The sequence below is a fragment of the Rhipicephalus microplus genome, unplaced genomic scaffold (genome assembly GCF_043290135.1).
Source record: "Rhipicephalus microplus isolate Deutch F79 unplaced genomic scaffold, USDA_Rmic scaffold_21, whole genome shotgun sequence".
In the NCBI taxonomy this organism is placed as follows: domain Eukaryota; kingdom Metazoa; phylum Arthropoda; class Arachnida; order Ixodida; family Ixodidae; genus Rhipicephalus; species Rhipicephalus microplus.
In genome coordinates, this window is record NW_027464594.1 from 252172 (window position 1) to 271659 (window position 19488).

General features: G+C 47.5%; 1 protein-coding gene and 1 long non-coding RNA gene across 2 annotated transcripts in view; one reads left to right on the forward strand and one right to left on the reverse strand.

Moving 5' to 3' along the window:
• LOC119170139 (anaphase-promoting complex subunit 7) overlaps positions 1-19488 on the reverse strand; it is a 51816-nt gene that overhangs the window by 3180 nt on the left and 29148 nt on the right. Inside the window, exons 13-15 of the mRNA XM_037421197.2 lie at positions 17188-17345; positions 12742-12858; positions 9208-9325 (exon numbers count right to left, since the gene is read on the reverse strand). Coding sequence (XP_037277094.2) covers positions 9208-9325; positions 12742-12858; positions 17188-17345 — 393 coding nt within the window. The remainder of the gene's footprint in view (positions 1-9207; positions 9326-12741; positions 12859-17187; positions 17346-19488) is intronic.
• On the forward strand, positions 1002-10500 carry LOC142785318 (uncharacterized). Its single transcript, XR_012888912.1, has 2 exons — positions 1002-1142; positions 8250-10500. It is a non-coding gene; the product is annotated as an uncharacterized LOC142785318 (long non-coding RNA).

Consider the following 19488-nt stretch of genomic DNA (forward strand, 5'->3'; position numbering starts at 1 on the left):
TCTTTTCTTTCTCCACGCGTAGCATTGAGAAGTGCCGCCGCGGGATCGGGCATCGTGCTGAGAGCATTTTCGGAGCACAGTATTTTCGAATTAACCGCCCAAGTGCTTGCATGTTCGAATTACAGGGCGTTTTCACCTATTGGAACACACATAGCTTTGACGGGACCTCAGCGTGACTTTGAATTAACCGGAAATTAAAATTAAGTGTGTTCGAATTATTGAGGTTCGACTGTGCTTATTTTTCGTCGCACGCGTGGTTGCGTAGCGGTACATCGGGCTGCAAGGCAGGTTCCTTCTTTGCATGCTTATAGGTGTGCATCCATCTGAGCATACATTGCCACAAACTGTTGTAATTGATATAATGAAATAATGAATATAACAAAATAATTGTGGCACCCGTTCAACTTCATTATATTGAGGTTTGAGTGTAGTTACCAGAAAAGCCACTGCCACTTAAGAAAAGAAGTCAGAATCATTGCTCGCCAATACCGTGCTTTTACAGCAGCGCCAGTGCACAAAATGACAACCATCACATATTATCCGCTCATGATGCGCGTTGTCAACATTACTTTCGGTTCCAAAACAACCTTGTGGCACAGCAATGGCGCAAATGAGACAAAAAAGACCCTTTCGGAGCAGTATAGCACAGTAATTTCCTGTCGGTGCAGGTTTCCCACCGCTCGGAGAAGGGTAAGCAGTGATCAATGTTGGGCCAGTTGGTGTTAAATAATGAAAAAAAAAAAACAGTGCATATACAATGAGAATAGAGAAAGAATGACGTGCAACATGCTAAAAGGAAAGGGAGGAAGGGAGAGAGCAAAGTGTAGCACAGAAAGAGACTAATACTAAATAGAAACAAATATAAAAAAGAGACTATCAACAAAAGAGACAAAAAGAGGTTTAGAGAGCAAAGAGGAAAGAAGTATCGTGCCATCTAGTGAACAGAAACCGTACCACCTGGCAAAGCTGGGCAGTAGCCAAGCCACACCCCGCCATGGAGACATCGTTTGCAAACACCGCTTTATAGTGCATAGCGTGACTGCACCCGATCGTGTCCAGAGAGTCATGATTGTGCTAAGAAAGAGCGTACCCCTGAGGAAAAAGTCGTGCATTTCGAAGCTACATACACGTGTCGGTTGACTGTGAGTAAAAGCAGCGACAGGCCTGTGCTTCCCTGTGCCAAGCTTTGTGTAACTTAGCGCAAAATGCCCGCAATCTTTAGACTATGTCAAGTAAAAGTTACAGGCTCTTATCACTGGGAGTGTGCAAAGGGGTGCTTTAGAATTGAAGTGGAAAAAAAAAACGAATACAGAATTCAATATCAAGAATATTGTTTTTGCAGGCATCAATTTTCACAAGTTTTCATGCAAGGAGAGCAGCTGCTTCACATGTCTGGTAGTCAGTTTCTCTCTGAAACGCTTGCGACAGTCATTTACAGTACTGTTCCAAAGGGCTGTTACTATAGTATACATATGCCAAAAAACTAAAAACTTCAAGAAGGCTGCTACCGTATTTGCTCGATTCTATTGCGCCCTCGATTGTAACGCGCACCCGATTTCCACTGCGAAAAAAAAAAAAAAAAAAAATAACTTAAGACATCGATTGCAACGCGTACCCATTTTTCTCGCTGGCCCGCACAATCACACCACTCGAAAAAACGACTCCTTTCGGGAGCGTCTTCCATTTAAATATGAGGTACGGGCGAAGCTTGTGCCCATCTGACGTGTAACAGAGCATTGCCGTCACTGTAGTTTGTGAGGAATAAGAGGGAGTGCCGGTAGGCTGGGTGTGAATCTCTGAGGCTGTGCGTGGTTGACGGTGGAGGAACAAGGTGGCGTGCGCGAGCGTCACGTGAACAGTGAAGGGGTCTCTGAGGCTGTGCGTGGTTGACAGTGGAGGAACGAGGTGGCGTGCGCGATTGTCACGTGAACAGTGAGGGGGCGCACGGAAAGAGGCAGAAGGGGACGGGTGCGGTCGGAGTATGGCACGAGAAATAAATGGTTGTGTGAGCGTGGTTGCCTGTCGTGAAGTGTATCGTCGTGCGTGACAAGTGGGGGCTCGTCCGGGATCGACATGGCAACCGGAATGGACAGCGTGAATGTGCCGGAAGAGCTGCTGCAGCACTTGCTGGGACAAACAAACGGATCCGCCATACAGCGCGAGCAAATCGCGGCTGCCGTCAGACAAAGGCTTATGACGGCCGAGCCCATGCCTGCAGGCGCCATGACAGCAGCGGCGGCGGCGGCGATCCAGCCGGCGATTGACTGCGCTCCCCGGGCCTCGGGAAGTCAGCCCCCGCGGTTCGCTGGATTCGGCGATGCGCAGTCACCCGAAGAATTCCTGGACCGCCTCGAGACCTTTTGCTTGGTGACTGGTGTCGCCGCCGACAAGAGGCTCACGCATATCGTGCCCGCTGCGCTGGAGGGGAGCGCGAAGTTGTGGCTGCGCTTCGTCAAATCATTTGCATCCTGGGATGACTTCAAGGCGGCGTTCGTTGCGGAATTTTCGTCTATTGATGCGAAGCGGCGCCTGAGGCAGGAGTTGGAGCTCCGCACTCAGCACCCCGAAGAAAATTTAAAAGAATTTATCTACACGATCGCGGAATTCTATGACAGGATAGGCGGCGAAGTGTCGGACACAGAAAAAGTCGACCGTGTGTTGCGGCAGATGCACCCGCAGCTCCAGGATTTGGTGGAGGGCAAGCAGTTTGCAACTCTCGCGGAGCTGGCAAGGGCCGCTGACGGCCTCATGGAGCGGTATTGGAGGCGATTCCAGTACAAACCACCGCCACCCCCAACCGATCAAGTTGCGAGGGACCTTGCCTTCCGGCCTGCTGGGAATACGGCTGGCCTCAGTGGCCTGTCAGGAGCGCAGCCCGGAGTAATGGCGGCGGCTGCGGCGCCGTTCCAGCATCCGTCGGCAGCATCATACTGGCCGTTGCACCCCGCTGCGATACAGCCGTCCTACTACCGGGACCAGCTGCACAGATCACCTGCTCCACATGTTCCCACGCCACCACAGCCGCAGCGATACCAACTGCTCGACGGCGGGGCAATTACGTGCCACCGCTGCGGAGGCATAGGCCACATGGGTCGCGAGTGCCCTTCGGGTCGGCGTAACGGTCCGCCCCGCTGCTATCAGTGCAACAGAATCGGGCATATCCGCTCCCAGTGCCCGGGAAACGGGAGACGGTAGGTGCTACTCCGGCGAGCACCTACGAGACAGCGCTGCGGATAGCGGCTGTGGCCGGCAACAGGGAGCCTCTCCTGGAGGTGCGGATTGGGCGGACCACATTCCTGGCCCTGCTAGATACAGGGTCCAGTGTGAGTTTGCTTGGTACGCCAGCGGCAAGGGTAGCGGAGGCGACGGGCGCCAAACACCGGGTACAAGAAAGAGCTCTTCGACTGGCCACAGGTTGGTCACAGTCAAGCACATCCTTAAAGTGCAAGATACATTGGGCCTCAAGCAACCGCATCCAACGCTTCCTGTGTGTGCCAGATTTGTGTCGGGACATTGTGCTTGGCAGAGACTTTTTGACTGCAACAGGCATGTCCCTACATGTGGCGTTGTCGGGGTGGACTATTGGAACTGATCCGCAGTGCATTGTGCCATTTGCTAAGCGCGACAAGGATATAACCGCCGCGCTCGCGATAGAAAATAGTGAATCTTATTGCTTGCAGGGCCTATTTGAGGAAGTGCTTCTGGTCCCGGGCATTGGGCACACTATTCCAGCTGAGGGCATACCAACCATGAATAAGGTGCTCGATGACTTCTCTCATTTGTTCACTACCATTCCTGGATGTACCGCCCTCGCTCAGCACTGCATTGACACTGGAGATAGTGCACCTGTGAGATGCAAGCTGCGCCCAGTAAATGCAAAAAAGCAGAAGATCATTGAAGACTGCGTAAATGACCTTTTGGAGCAGCGCCTTATAAGACATAGCACCAGCCCTTGGACTAGTGCCCCAGTGCTTGTTGCCAAGAAATCTGGTGGCTACCGGCTTGCTGTGGACTATCGGCCGTTAAATGCACGCACCCGCATACCTGCCTACCCAATGCCACGAACGGACTGGCTGCTAGCACAATTGGGTCGTGCAAGGTGGTTTTCGAGCTTCGACCTTTCCCAGGGTTTCTTTCAGATCCCTGTGTCTGAGGCCGACATAGAAAAAACAGCCTTCATCTGCCACCAGGGCACATATGAGTTCACGAGAATGCCCTTCGGGGTGGCAGGTGGCCCGGCAACTTTTCAAACCCTGATGGACCGGTTGTTGCACGGCATCAATCACAGCTTCGCCATGGCTTTTCTGGATGATGTTCTCGTCTACTCTGAAGATCTGGAGAGTCATGTTGAGCATGTTAGGGAAGTGTTGCAGCGCATTGGCAATGCTGGCCTTACGATTAACCCTGATAAAATGCAAGTCTGCCGTCAGTCCCTTAAGTTCTTGGGCCACGTCATCTCCCCTGGGCAGTGCAGACCAGATGAAGAGAAAGTGCGGGCGGTGCTGGATTATCCGCGACCTAGCACGATTAAACAGTTGCAGGCTTTCCTGGGACTTGCTGGTTATTACCGCAGCTTCATACCGCATTTCTCACTGACGGCACATCCACTCACTGTCCTTCTGAAGAAAAGCGAGCCATGGCGGTGGGATGAGCGTCAAGAGGAAGCCTTCACTGCGCTCAAGCAGTCCTTGGCTCATGATGCAGTTATGAGCCTTCCAGATCTCAATCGACCCTTCGTGGTTGAAACGGATGCAAGCGGCATTGGCATTGCAGCTGTCCTACTGCAGGCTGGCCCCGACGGACTGCAGCCCATTTCCTTCATCAGCAGGGTTCTCACAGAAGCCGAAGGCCACTATACTGTCCAGGAGTGGGAATGCCTTGCAGTGGTGTGGGCTGTGGACAAATTCAGGGCGTATCTCGAGTTTACAAACTTTGAGATACACTGCGACCACTCTTCCCTGTCGTGGATGTTCAGCACCGACCAAGCTTCGCCCAGGGTCAAACGCTGGGTCCTCCGGTTGCAGGGTTTCAACTGCCGAATCAGGCACAGACGGGGGCTGGCAAATATACCTGCAGATGCCCTGAGTAGAGCCCCCCTTCAATGTGAGGACCGTCCCAGCGACAGCTTGCACGAGAAACTGCTTCCGATTGCTGCACAAGAACCTGAAGGGAAAATTACATTTGAGCAAGTGGCAGTTGCCTTGGAAGATGATATGACTGCCTTAAGTGACACCGCGCAACTCGTACAAGAGCAGGCTCGTGACAGTCGTCTGTCAAAACTGAAAACTGTGGTCCAGGGGGTTATGCTTCCAAATTCAGACCCTGATCATCGCCTTCTCCATGATCTGGCGGAAACAACAGAACTAGAGCCAAGTGGCCTGCTTGTTCAGCAAAGAGGCAACAAGAAGGTACCATGGCTGCCCTCTCACCTCCGGCACCTGGCATTGAAAATGGCGCATGACCATCCCACTGCGGCCCACGCTGGATTTTTCAAAACCTTGAGACGTGTAGCAGCACGATTCGTCTGGCTGGGCATGCGGGCGGACATATCAAGGTATGTGCAGGGCTGTGCTATATGTCAGCGCACAAAACCCAGGCGCAAAAGGCCTGAAGGCCTGATGAGCAGTCAGTGGGCAACAGCACCGATGGAGGAGCTTAGCGTTGACATTATTGGACCCTTGCCGCCTACACCTCGTGGCCACAAATACTTGCTCGTAGTCATTGACAAGTTTACTAAATTCCCAGAGCTATTCCCTCTACGAGCAGCCACCAGTGCAAAAGTACTTGAGTGCATGCTTCAGGTCTTCTGCCGCCATGGGACACCAGTGGCAATCACCAGTGACAATGGGAAGCCCTTTGTCAGCACATTATGGCGCAACCTCCTGAAACACTGGGGAATCAGAGATCGGCATACTGTGCCTTACCGGCCGGCTGGACAGATGGTGGAGCGTCATAATGGCACAATTAAGCAATGTCTACGAGCCTACTGCACTAACCACAAAGACTGGGACCGTCATATACCCGAGATCAGCCTTGCCATGCGTACTGCAGAGAGCGTAGTCACCGGATATACTCCGGCATTGCTTTGCTATGGTCGAGAGTTGCGCACTCCGTGGGAACCTGCAGGGGACAAGGAGGACACGGAACCTCCAGAGGCAGCGCACCATGCCCTTGTTGCAGAACTCCAGCAGTGCCTTGGAGAAGCCCTGAAGTACACCAAGAAGCATCAAGCAGCTGCCTGGCAGACCCAGAGGTCAACTTATGACCGTCATCGGCAGTCAACAACCATCAGAGAGGGTGACCTCGTGCTCTTGGACACTCATACCTTGAGTAATGCAGCCAAAGGTGTTTCGGCCAAGTTGGCACCACGGCGAGGTGGACCTTATCGTGTGGTCAGGCAGGTTGGTGAAAATGACTTCATCCTGGGTGACCCAGTTACGAGGCGTCGTCGAACCATTGCCCATGCTGATCAGTTGGTACTGTACCATGAACCACTGCTTCTCCCTTCCGCCCCGAATTCACGATTCGAGGGGGGGGAGAGTTGTGAGGAATAAGAGGGAGTGCCGGTAGGCTGGGTGTGAATCTCTGAGGCTGTGCGTGGTTGACGGTGGAGGAACAAGGTGGCGTGCGCGAGCGTCACGTGAACAGTGAAGGGGTCTCTGAGGCTGTGCGTGGTTGACAGTGGAGGAACGAGGTGGCGTGCGCGATTGTCACGTGAACAGTGAGGGGGCGCACGGAAAGAGGCAGAAGGGGACGGGTGCGGTCGGAGTATGGCACGAGAAATAAATGGTTGTGTGAGCGTGGTTGCCTGTCGTGAAGTGTATCGTCGTGCGTGACAAGTTTTACCGTGGACCAATGTCAGCACGTGAACTTGCTTCGCCCCCTTCTTCTTGACGGTTGTGGTGCCAGGCATGTCGAAGTAAAGAGGCGCCTGATCGGCATTCCCAATTTGCCCAAGCAGGTAGCCGTTGTTGCGCCGCAAGTTTAGGACGAATCTCTGAAAACTGTGAAGCTTTTCATCATACTCCTCCGCAAAACTTTTCGCATATGCATGTTCCCCTTCGGAGGAAAAAGCCTTTCCTCTTCATAAAGTTACTTAGCCAGCACCTGCTTGCTTTAAACTGGCTCCGCATTAGCCCTTTTTCTAAGGCTAATTGCATAGCCCGCACTTGGAGCAGTTCTGTCGTCACGGGCCGCTGTGCCGCTCGCTGCTCTAGCACATACTCGCCGAGCAGCTCTTTAATTTGCAGAAACAGACCCTGCTGTGGTCCACTGAAGCATTTGTGTGAAGCTTTGCTGTCGACAATCTTCTGCTTTTGTTTCCGCCGGTCCCGCACGCACGTTTCGGGAACTCCGAACGACCGCGATGCGGCCCCATTTCCGTCCGTTTCTGCACACGCGATGACTTTTCTTTTACAAACGGCATCGTGGTGCACTCGAGTTTTTGGAGTCGGCCCTTCCACGCCGTCGATGCTAATGCACTACTAGATGACCAACTCCTCAGCACACATACGAAGTGCCGCACATGGGAAACACATAGGCAGAAATGGCCGATGCGCCATGCCGACGCACGTAGGGGGCGGCCATTTTGGATTTGCCGATGGCAATAGATTGACCGTAAATTTTTTTGCTCGTACTCGATTCTAACGCGCATGCGATTTATGAACTCGCTTAGCCGAAAAAAGGTGCGCGTTAGATTCGAGTAATTACGGTAACTTACAACTGCATGGCAGCACACAAGTTTGTGCATGGCAGCACACAAGTTTGAAGTTTCTGTATGCTTGGTGCAGCAGCGGTGAATGCAGCGTGACCAATTATAACTTTTACGTGCAACACTAAACGCCAAGATTTTCATGGGCAGTAGTTAGGAAACTTTTCAGAGCTTGCGGCACACACAACCAAACTATGTGACTCTTCTCTGTTGGTGAAATGTGACACGGTCATGCAAGAAGCACGAGTCTTTGACTACGAAGGGAATATTAAGGACGCACTTTGAAGTTTATGATGACTAGTAAGGAAGAGTAGCCAGTGGCACGAATACACGTCAATAAATTTCTACAGTGGAATGCCGTCACTGGCATGGTGTCTTTCTTTATTTGCTTGATCGGTCATATTAAATGAGCAGCAGCTCTTTGACTAGCCTGTGTAACGCTGTCCCTCAATACGAACGTGCCGCGTGGTACAGGTGTCGGTGCAATGCCAAGTAGGTCATGCCGTTGCAGTGCATTGATGTTACGCTCCTCTCGCAGTGCACGCTGACATCACTCTCTGTCTCCCTTGCCGCGTGCCCGCTGTGGTGCCCGCAGCTGCCGCCTCATCCGTTCGCCCACAACACCTGCCCGGACTGCCGCTCACTACACTGCTGACACGTCGATCCACGCGCAGTAGACCTGACGAGTGGCTAACTTACATGTTAAAACATGTTTGTGCATGTCACGTACAAGACTTACTTCAGCCATTGCTTCAAACGAAGGTTCCACCTCTCACCGCAGCACCCGCGTTACACCGTTCAACCCGTGTGCAACGCTGCTGCTTTGCATCCCATCAGTGTTTCCTTCGGGGAGATGGTCCAATTTTTGGTGAAGGGGTAAAGCTGTGTAAATTACTGTACTTGTATGCAAATTAGAACCAACAGACATTGAGATTATTAGACGTAATAGTAATGAAAATGTGAAGCCTACAGGCAAAAAGAGTTCCACTCTCACCGAAACGGCAACAAACAGCGTTGATAGACACTTCTACATTTAAATACACATATATACCTTATAAAGTGGATGAGTAGATGATCGCCACCATAGCTCATTGGTAGAGCATCGGATGAGTTATTCGATGGTCGCAGGTTCGGATTCTGCCGGTGGCTAGTTATTTTTTCATCCACTTTTTTTCGTCACATTTTCATTACAAGTACTTCTAACCTCCCCTATTCTTCTCTTGCCACCATTGTCTATTAGTTCTCATCATTATTGCACCTAACAAAAAAATGGGCCCTTAAATTTACACTGCTTTCATTCGTGTACTATTTATCATGTGCACATTTAAGTTACAAAAATAGCATCCTATATGATAAAACTGAAGTGACCATTTTCATTATCGTCAAATCGCAGTGCCACGAACTGTATTTGTGTGGTATCACACTTTTACAGTATCTTAGCAAGGTGAAATTCCTCAGCCCAGAAAGCCACTATAAATTTGGTTGTGAGCCCTCACCTCGACGTCAGACTCCACTATCTCGTCAACGTCCATGTCGTAGCCAGGCTCCACATTTTCGGGCCTCTGTTCCACCCTGCGCGTGCCCCTCCGTGCACTTGCATTGCTTGGGTCTAGGCTGCACGCAACAAAATGGAAACACACAGTGTGTGAGCTCTCAACAAGCATGACGACTGTATCAAAGTGAATACTATACTCTACCACCTATGTTAGAGTAGCATGCAGTGACCCTCATTGTAGAATTGAAAAGCGGGCGAGTCGGAGCTTATCTAATCTCAGGCCCTGCACAAGCAGGGAACACACCCAACCCATTGTCTTTCTCCTTGTGTGTTGTCTGTTTGTGCGCGTTGGCCGACGGGAGCTCTCAGCGAATTACTTATTGCAAGGCTCGCATCACTAACTTACTACAAATCAAGGAGGCGATAACACCATATGGTAGCGTTTGTTAGTTACATACTTCAGGCTCAGTATGTCAGTTCTAGTCTCTCACGTGCAGCGGCGTCCAACAGTACACTGGCCTCTACTGAAATGCGATCTTTGTGGACAAGATGGAACCCACGACCAAAAGATTGCAGGTTTGATCACTGTAGCCACTGATCCACTGTGGCAGACACCACAGCAGAGATTCGGTCATGTACTTTACAGAGAGGTCTAAGAATTCTATGGCCGCAGTGTCATTTGCAAAATGTAAGCCGTGAATGAAAATGCATTGCCTGCTTCGTGATCTTGGCATTGCTCATAGTCCTGTGCAGGGCAAAATGCTCAAAATCGTAATTTATTAGCTTCAACTTCCGCCAACAGGTGATGCCACAAATGGTGCGTCATTGCAGTTTCGGCCAATGTGAATCCTGACAGTAGAGCTAGGGGCATAAAAAGAATGTTCAATAAAAAAAATTGGCCCCGTATTTGCATGTTACTCTGTAAATGCCGTCGAAAGACGTTAGTCTTGCGTCTGGAGAGAGTGAACAAAATGTTTATTTAGGCGCTGCGTTAGACTGTTTCCAGTGTGCAGCAGAGGCGAACGAGCACATCATGTCATGTTACACGTGAGACATGAGCTCTATCTGGCAGTTATCCTGGAAAACGAAGCGCGCGGCATGCGTGCCCATCTCGGAGGTGATAAGGCGTAGAACACAAGGCAACGGGTAGGAGCCACAACCATGTCACCTTAGCAAAGCGTTGGGAAAACTTGCTTTTTCGTGCAAGCATTGCATTGTCAGCGCAGCGTGATAAATGCTACAATCCTCAGAATGATGCATTTCTTTTCTAGTAAAAAGACACGCATACAGACTATTGATGTGTTGTTATGGTGCCTCAGACATGCGCAATAATTGCTTTTTATTTGACAATGGCACAAGTACGAACGCCTAATCATGAGCAATATTGGTAGGCGCTGCAGATGGGGTCGGCCGTTTGGGGCATCGTCAAGGTCAGACAAGCAGGCAAGTGTACAGACAGACAGACAGACCAAAATTTTCTGTAGAAGGTCCCCAAGAAATACTATTGTCTCTAAAAAGGGGGTGAATGCACTAAAAGGTAAAACATGAACGTTCAAGTCTTTCCTGATCTGTGACATAGGACATGTTTAATCACAAACCACTGAGCAGCTAATTAAAGAACAATGGAGAACGTTATGCAGTACTATGTTGCCAAATTATGATGTACTGGCAAACTAAAAATGCTGGCCTTACCATGTCATGAAGATTCTTTTGCCTGAAAAGATCAAAGAATGACAGGCGTGGCACTGCACCTTGTAGTTTCCAGCAGCAAGCCAAACACTGTCTTGCCTCAAAAGCTTTATTAGAACTGTACTACAAAACTAATGCATATTTCCTCTACACGTGCGTGTTGCAACACGTGGCTTTTTGACATTACGCCAAGCCCACCCCCTATAGAGCGAGAACGAGCGGCAATGCGAAGCTATGCACCCTCTCTCTCTCTCTTAGGTGGAGGGCACGGTGCCATTTCGTAAAGGCACGTGCTGACATGCTGCAATACATATATGTGGTCAGGCCGAGAGAGATAGAGTTCTGCTCTTTTACCATGTATTTTACATCATGCGAATGCTGATGTTTAAAGCTTTCAGTTTTTCTTAGTTACATGAATGCCGCAAAGATAAAGTGGACATGCAGCCTGCGTGCCTAGAGCCACAAGTTTGTGCTGGTGGTCAGGTGACTTTTTGTACCCCATGCTGGCTCACGCTAAGCAAGTTGTTATCTAACACTGTATTTACTCGTGTAATGAACGCACTTGCATAATAAACACACCCCTAACTTCAGTCGTCAAAATGTGGATTTTTCTTTTCCCTGTGTGATAAATGCACGCCCTACATTCGTCTGCTGCAGTTCAGCTAACTGCCACATGGCGCCTCCTTGCCCGTTGGATCTCTCTCCGTTTTTTATTATTATGCCGACCCCCCTCGGCCACCTTGGCTCACTCCCTCCCCCCTCCTTCGTTCGCTGTCACGCACCGTATAGTCTTTCTTTCTATCTGTGCGTGGCACGTACCCAGTCTTTTTTAAATATCTATGCACCACAGCGGGGTTCACGAAAGGTGCCAGTGTAAAGACATCGCAGCTGGCAAGCACACAGCGAGAGAAGATTATGAAACTTTCCATGCCAACCGACGGTCGCTTCTTGCAAATACGAAGCTTTATTACCTAACCACATGCACGCAATTTTCGAGCGACGATGACAGGATTTGCTGTAGCTACGCCTGTCGCAAAGAAGAGCCGTTGGTAGCTATCGCGTCGCACGATTCTAGAAAACCAGAAGGAAGTTGCTTTCGCCCAGAAAAGATTGTGACTATTTCCGCAACATGGTCCCTGATTTTTGCTTCGGTTGCAAGCGAGGCAGCATTTTGTCGTTAACTTTGTTATCGACAGTTTGATTTCATGCTTTGGTGGCAGCTTGCTGCAATGTCAACGGCGTCGTAGCAGTCATGTTGTGAGGTTGCCACGATGTTGGCTAAGTGTATCATGACGTCGTAGCACACGCTTCTGGATGCCTCTTGAGATCACCGCAGATAATACTGTTGCGGTGAAACGATTGCGAGAAAAGATGTCCGCGAAAAACTTTACAGTGTGCACGGGCAGCGCGGGAGCAGCTTGCAGAAAATAGCACCTTCAGTCACCGAAGATGAGTGATGTGCACCAAAGAAGCTGAGCAACCTAACTTTTTTTTTTGCTTTACTGCTTCGCTCATACTGAAAAAGTTTTCATAAAATTTTTACAGCGTAATAAACGCACCCCCAACTTTGTTTACATTTTTTTACAAAAAAAAAATGCATTCATTACACGAGTAAGTAAGGTAACCATTCAGTGTTCTCACTGAGATTGAAACCAGATTCCATCTGATTTATGAAGCCACCATTCTCTGCGACTTTGCTGAATCTCGAGGAGATTAAAATTTACAAGTACTACGAAAAGCTCACGACAACCTGAAGGTGCCAGATAGCACGACTGAGAAAGAAGCAGGCCATGCTCAGAAATAGCAGTAGTAGAACTAGTACTAGTCGAAGTAGTAGTGTACGCACTTTAGGGCAATTCCAAAATGCTGCAGGGCCTTGTCGTGTTCACCAGTCCGAGCGTAGAAGTCGCCCAGCATCTGGTGTAGCCGGCAGGTGCTCTGGCTCTCCAGGTGCTTCTGCAGGCTGAACGGGCAGAAACACAGCAGAAGGGCTCATCAAAATCGGGTTTGGGCACTACTGTAACGCTTGCAACAGTTCTCTACGAGGATAAGAAACGACATTATGTAATATAGGCAAGCAGGGAAAATAATATGCCCGCAGTGAAGTTCGCAACATGATGCAGGACAGTGAGTGGACATAACAGCAGTGCAAATAAGGCACCATAATAAATCAGTTCACAAACAAATGAACAACACGCTTGCCCACAAGGAAAAGTTGAAATGTGTCAAAATTCCTCACACATGGCAATGAAAGGAGCATAGCATACGTCCAGTTTGAGCATGCATGCTTGGAGAAATACATATGCCCTTGGTGAATGGTCTACCTACTCTTGCACAAAACGTGCCAGTAGTGGGAAAATCTAAATAGCCAAGACTGATACACAACAATGAATTTTGGGGGTGGGGGGGGGTCACTTGCTGCTGCCGATTTCCAGTGCTTTGGGATTTCATTGTTTTAGATCTGCTTGATGCAATTAGCGTCATTCTGGTGTAATTTTGACCATTGCAAAGTTTTCAATCTATGGCTGGTCACTGCAAATGAAGCTTAATGGCAAACAAAACTTATTCTCTCACAAAAAGCTAAAACATGCTCACAAGATCAAAGAAAGAGCTTTAAATAAAAGATGTTACAGATGATTGTAGGCTTGTGTGAATAGTGATATTGGTAAAATAATTCGAAATAGAATTCAAATAGTATACATGTATTATATATTATAAAAAAATGGACATATTTGTCATGATCTAAACTAACCTTCACAATATTAAAAAAAATTGAAACAAGGCCAGTGCAAATGCCACTTTTTTTTTTTCACCCATGAAAACGAAAAAACTTTGAATACTAGTGGCACAATTTAACTTTGAGTAGAATGCAAGTGATTGCCTGTAAAATCTTTGTTACTTTATAAGGTTTGCTATACTTGGAGCATATAAGCCGGTATAACAAGCTTTTAAACTTGAAGGTGCCCTGCAACACTTTTTGAGCATGGCCAGAAAACGCTGCCAATCGGTAGTAGAGGCTCCCGAGAACATGTCAGCTAATTATTATAGCGCAGCACGTGGCCTGCAATTCACAATTAACAAGTAAGCTAACGATTGCCTTCTCTTGCCTTGACAAATAGCAGAGAAAGCTATAAAGTCACTCGTAGAAGGCTTTCTATCAGCGATTGGCTGATTTGAGCATGGCGCGCTCAGTCGTTATAAAAATTGCTGCAGGAGGCCCACGCGTGTGCGCGATCACACTGAAAAAGCAGCGTATGCAAAAAAAAAAGTAAAAAGTGCTCAAAGTTACGAGGCGCACGTGATGTATTTTCTTTTCCTATGCCATCCCCCCAGCTTAACTTACAGCGTTGTCGTCGGAACGAAAGAAGACAGAAAGCGATTGCAGCGTGCGACAAATTTTTTTAACTATGCTTGTACTGGATGGATTCTTAAAATTTTTGCGTTGTTGATTTCGTGAGGCAATGAGCTCTTTTAGTAATTCCATTTAATGGTTGTTTAAAAAAGTGTTTCAGGGCTCTTTAAAAAATGGATTGATGTAGGGGTAATATCCTCATTTAACCTTGAAGTGGGGCTTTGCGGCAGTAAGGATTTCCTTTTAATACAAGTTTTCATGGCTTAGCATCACTTTACTGCAGTGAAACCACTTTAACAAGAAGATTACATGCAAATTAATATATACTTGAATAGGCGCTTTCAAAACTTTTCACCCCTCCACTGCAATGAAAACCTCTTTACAGGATGTCACATGTGAACTAATATGCATCTATTTGTTCGTGTTCATTTCGAACAATTAGAAATTTTCAACCATTTATTTTGTTCAAAAGCGAATTTGAATACTGCACTATTCGTTGGAATATTCGAAGCATTCAAGTATTCGCACAAGCCCGATAATTCACATCTGAATGTGTTGGTATAAAAGGAGGGTAAACTAAAACATGAAAAAGTTTAATGACACAATGAAATCGAAACGTCGGGTTACAGTGACTTGATACTAAATGATTCTACATTGACCCTGATTAGGTGACAGTCATTATCAACCATACCATTTAAAATAAGCTGATCACACCAGATTACAGAAAAGCACCTGTGGTGTGTGCGTACTTAAAAAGTGCTAAATCATGAGCACATATACAATCAAAAGATGCAGCACTATGTTCTGTTGTTCTTTCAATTCGGTCGTATCTTGTTATGCTGCCCTTATAACTTCCGCCGGATATGTACTGCCTCGCCCATCTTTTGTTTCACTTGGTTTATGGGATTAAATGTCCCAACAGACTTGATGGGAAGAGACACTGCAAGGTGGGTTTTTAGGATAATTTCTTCCACCACAAGTCTCTAACGCATACCAACGTAGCACAATAGATAATCATCTGGCATTTCACCTAGATCGAAATGCCAAAGCTGCAGTGGGGGCTGAACCAATGCCTCTTGGGGCAGCAGCCATGCTTCGCGGCTATGCTTCACAGCCATGCTTCGCAGCCAGGCCACTGTGGTGGCTCCAACTTCCCCAGTGGCCAAACAAACGTTATTGGTGAGCAGTCAAAGTGTGTTCAAATTCCTTTCTACGAATAATATACGGAACAAACGATAACACTGCCAATTCTACCAAAACCTACTCAAGCAAAAAAATCAGTCTTGAGAGAAAGATGCTGCTCGACAAACAATTGCTAAGGAAAAAAACCCGTTTGTTTGGTTTCCCTAGTCGTTTCGAAGAGAAACTTCTGCACACTATGAACACTCGCAAGGCAGTTTAGAAAAATAGCTCACCAACCTTAAAGGGGCCCTGAAACACTTTTTTGAGTAACCATGGCATAATTCACTAGAAAAGCGTATTATCTCACAAATTCATAGAGGCAAAATTTTAAAAATCCGTCCAGTACGAGCGGAGTAACGAAGATATGCTATACTCTTCAATCACATTCTCTCTTTTCTCGTCCCGACGAAAGCATGAAAGCTGAGCAGCAAGGAATAGGAGAGGTAAACAAAAAACGACACCCGCGCCTCGTGACTTTGAGCCTTTTTTTTTTCTTCGAATACGCAACTTTTTCAGTGCGATCGCACGTGCACCCGTGGACAAGTGATGGCCTTTTGCGACGACCTCTGTAACAACCGAGCGCGCCATGTTCAAATCAGCCAATGGCTGATAGATGGGCTTACTGGGCTTATTTTCCGTGATTTGTCGAGAGAAGAGACAGCTACTTTTTATTGACTGATAATTTATTGCGAATTCCAGGCCGCATGCTGCGCTATAATATTTGGCTCGCGTGTTGTGGAGAGCCTCTACTACCGATCGGCAGCCTTTTCTGACCATGCTCAAAAAGTGTTGCAGGGCCCCTTTAACTAAACACTTGCATGAGCTTTGCCTATCTGACTTGCCTTCATTACCATATGTACTCGCGTAATGATCGTAATGTTGCTAATAGTATGCGCTGGAGCATTGGAACCGAGCGGCTGGACGACACTTTGGCGTCAATCCATGCACTTTGACGTCACCAGAAAACTAAGATAAATATGTGGGCTTTAACGTCTCAAAACCACCACATGATTATGAGAGGCGCCGTAGTGGAGGGCTCCGGAAATTTTGACCACCTGGGGTTCTTTAACGGGCATTCAAACCTGAGCCCACAGGCCTACAACATTTTTGCCTCCATTGAAAATGCAGCTGCCATAGCCGGGATTCGATCTTGCGACCTGCGAGTCAGCAGCCGAGTACCTCAGCCACTAGACCACCGCAACGGGGCCACCAGAAAACTAAAGCAGTGCCTAGTGCATGCAATGCATTAACTTGATTGGAGTGCGCTCTCTATGTCCAGTGCTTCATCATAGGATTAACCAGAATTGACGACACTTGGCTTTTGGAGACGTACAATCGAGAAATGAAGATAAGTATGCTACATTTTTTTGTGTATTGCCTAGTAACTTGGTGAATAATAAGGCCTATGGCCAGCACACCCATTGAGGCTGACACAATAGATGTGCAGTGCAAGTGTTTCTTTAATGAATGTGCATTCTTTAGAAAACGAAAGAGATGGACAGAACAGATAAACGGAAAAAAAATTGACACAGAAATAGAAACAGAAATACGACCTTCCTAATTAGGACTGCTAATGAACCCATATTATTTATATTATTTGTTAATTACACCTTACAAATTAACAACATTCTAACAATATACATTGGGCAGTAGCTGCACCCACAAGCGAAAGCAGCCGAAAAATTGTTTTTTTCTTTGCGCAAGACATCATGCTTATTCTTATATCTGCAAGCTGAATAGTGACCAAGCTGCTCTTACAGTTGTATTCCTCGGTCGTAGGCGCGCTGTTGGTCGTATATCTCAGCCAGCAGGTACACGGCCGGCAGGTGGGTGGGCTCCTGTTTGAGCGCTTTCTCCAGGCACACCTTGGCCTTCTCCAGGCTCATGGGGCTTTTCATCAGCACACTCGCGTACAGCTGCACGCATAGGTGGACATTGCAATGAGAGTAAGCAACAAAAAAAATATTAAGCCGATCCAAAACGCACACTGAAATTTAACCCTTCGAGATAATTTCTATATATTTACGCACACAACTTGTGTCTACTAGAGGCTAGAAAAGAGCAAGATACAATGAGGTCGGGATGAATTTCTGCGCAGTAAATACGTATTCATACAAATTTATTTTGTAGAGTACTGTTGCGTATGACCGCCTTGCTGAAGGCATCACCATGTTTGATGAGTGATTTGATGTGCCGCTTTCAGTGAGCAACGTCAAAACTATAATTTTACTTTGCACAGAGTGAACAAAACAAAAACAATATAGAGCACGTAGTCTTAAATTAAGACCTGATTCCATTTATGCAATAACCGAACATGAAATCCCTCAAGATGAATAACTATTCACAATTTAATTAAGGTTAATTACTATAGTATGCACAAGTCAATCTGCTACGTCAATATTTTTCTTGCCTTAGAATATCGAGTGACTTGCAATAATGTTCTGTATATATTTCAAAGCATTTAAACAGTTCTTCTTACAGGAGTGGAAGTGGACTTCAGTGTTTTGGAGCAGCTCAGGGAGCAGGAATGATGCTGTTTTGGAGCAGCTTTGCTGCAGTAAAAGGGAAGTTTTAGAGCCGGTTCGGAGCACCAAAGGTGTTTTGGAGCAGGGCCAAACATCATCAATCAAAATTATTTCTAGTAAAAAAATTCCAATACTTTTAAATAAAAAAATCAGTACTATGAGTCAGTGAGAGTGTGTGAATGAGTGCGTGATGTGAGTGAGTAATACAAAAGAAAATTCTCATTTCATACTCAGCCTGGAACAGAAAAATATTGCCACATTCCATTTCTCAAGTTTTGTTATCGCCCCAAAACACTACACAATTCTCAGTGCAAAACACGCGTGCAGTTTTCGAGAAGCTTCCGGACTTAGTAGATCATTTCGATAAGATCACGCCCACTCGGCGAACTGTACAGATTATTCTGGAACCTACGCCACCGCCAGCGATAACGCTAGAACATTCGATGGCAAGAGTATAAATGCCGACGCACTTCGCCGCTTGTCAGTAGTTGATCGACGGCCGACGCTCCATTCACCGCTATCAGTCCAAGACTGCTACTGTAATCGAATTTTCCATTTACCGGGCCCAGGTTCGCCCAAATAAACAGTTAAATTCCAACACAAAGTCTCCTGTCTTCGGCCACGTCACGAACCCGTGACATCTGGTGGCGAACGGAGCGTCGGCTCCGTTCGCCACCAGATAACGCGTTGAAAAGTTGCAGGCGCTGAGCAAAGATTGAAGGGCATCACCTTAAACTCGAAGAGGCCGTCCAGTGTTATAAACGCCGTCTTCTCTCGGTCTCTTTCGCCGACTTCGATTCGCCAATAGCCAGTCTTGAGGTCCATTGATGAAAAGTACTTGGCGTTATGGAGCCGATCAAGTGCGTCGTCTATTCGTGGAAGAGGATACACGTCCTTTTTTGTGATTTTGTTCAGGCAGCGATAATCGACGCAGAAACATAGAGTCCCATCCTTTTTCTTCGCTAACACCACGGGGGACGCCCATGGACTCTTGGACGGCTGGATGATGTCATCCCGCAGCATCTCATCAACTTGTCTCTTCATGGCCTCACGTTCTCGCGTCGAAACCCTGTAAGGACTCTGACAGAGTGGTCTGGCATTTTCTTCGGTTATGATGCGATGTTTCGTGATTGGGGTCTGGCGAATTTTTAATGACGATGAAAAGCATTCTTCGTATTGCAGGAGCAGGGCCTTGAGCTGTTCTTGCTTATGGTTCGGAAGTCTGGGATTGACGTCGAAAGCTGTGGGAGGGGCTTGGTTGCTCTGAGCAGGTTCCGCAGAGTCGGCAAGGGTGAAAGCACTGGAGGCTTCGATAATTTCTTCGATGTATGCGACCGTTGTTCCTTTGTTCACATGTTTGTACTCATTGCTGAAATTCGTGAGCATAACCGTTGCTTTGCCTCCCCGCAGCTCTGCAATTCCTCTTGCGACGCAAACATTTCGGGTGACCAACAGATGTTGACTGCCTTGAACGACGCCTTCCCAGTCAGGTGATTTAGGAAAGCCGACTGAAATAACGACGCTGAAGTGAGGC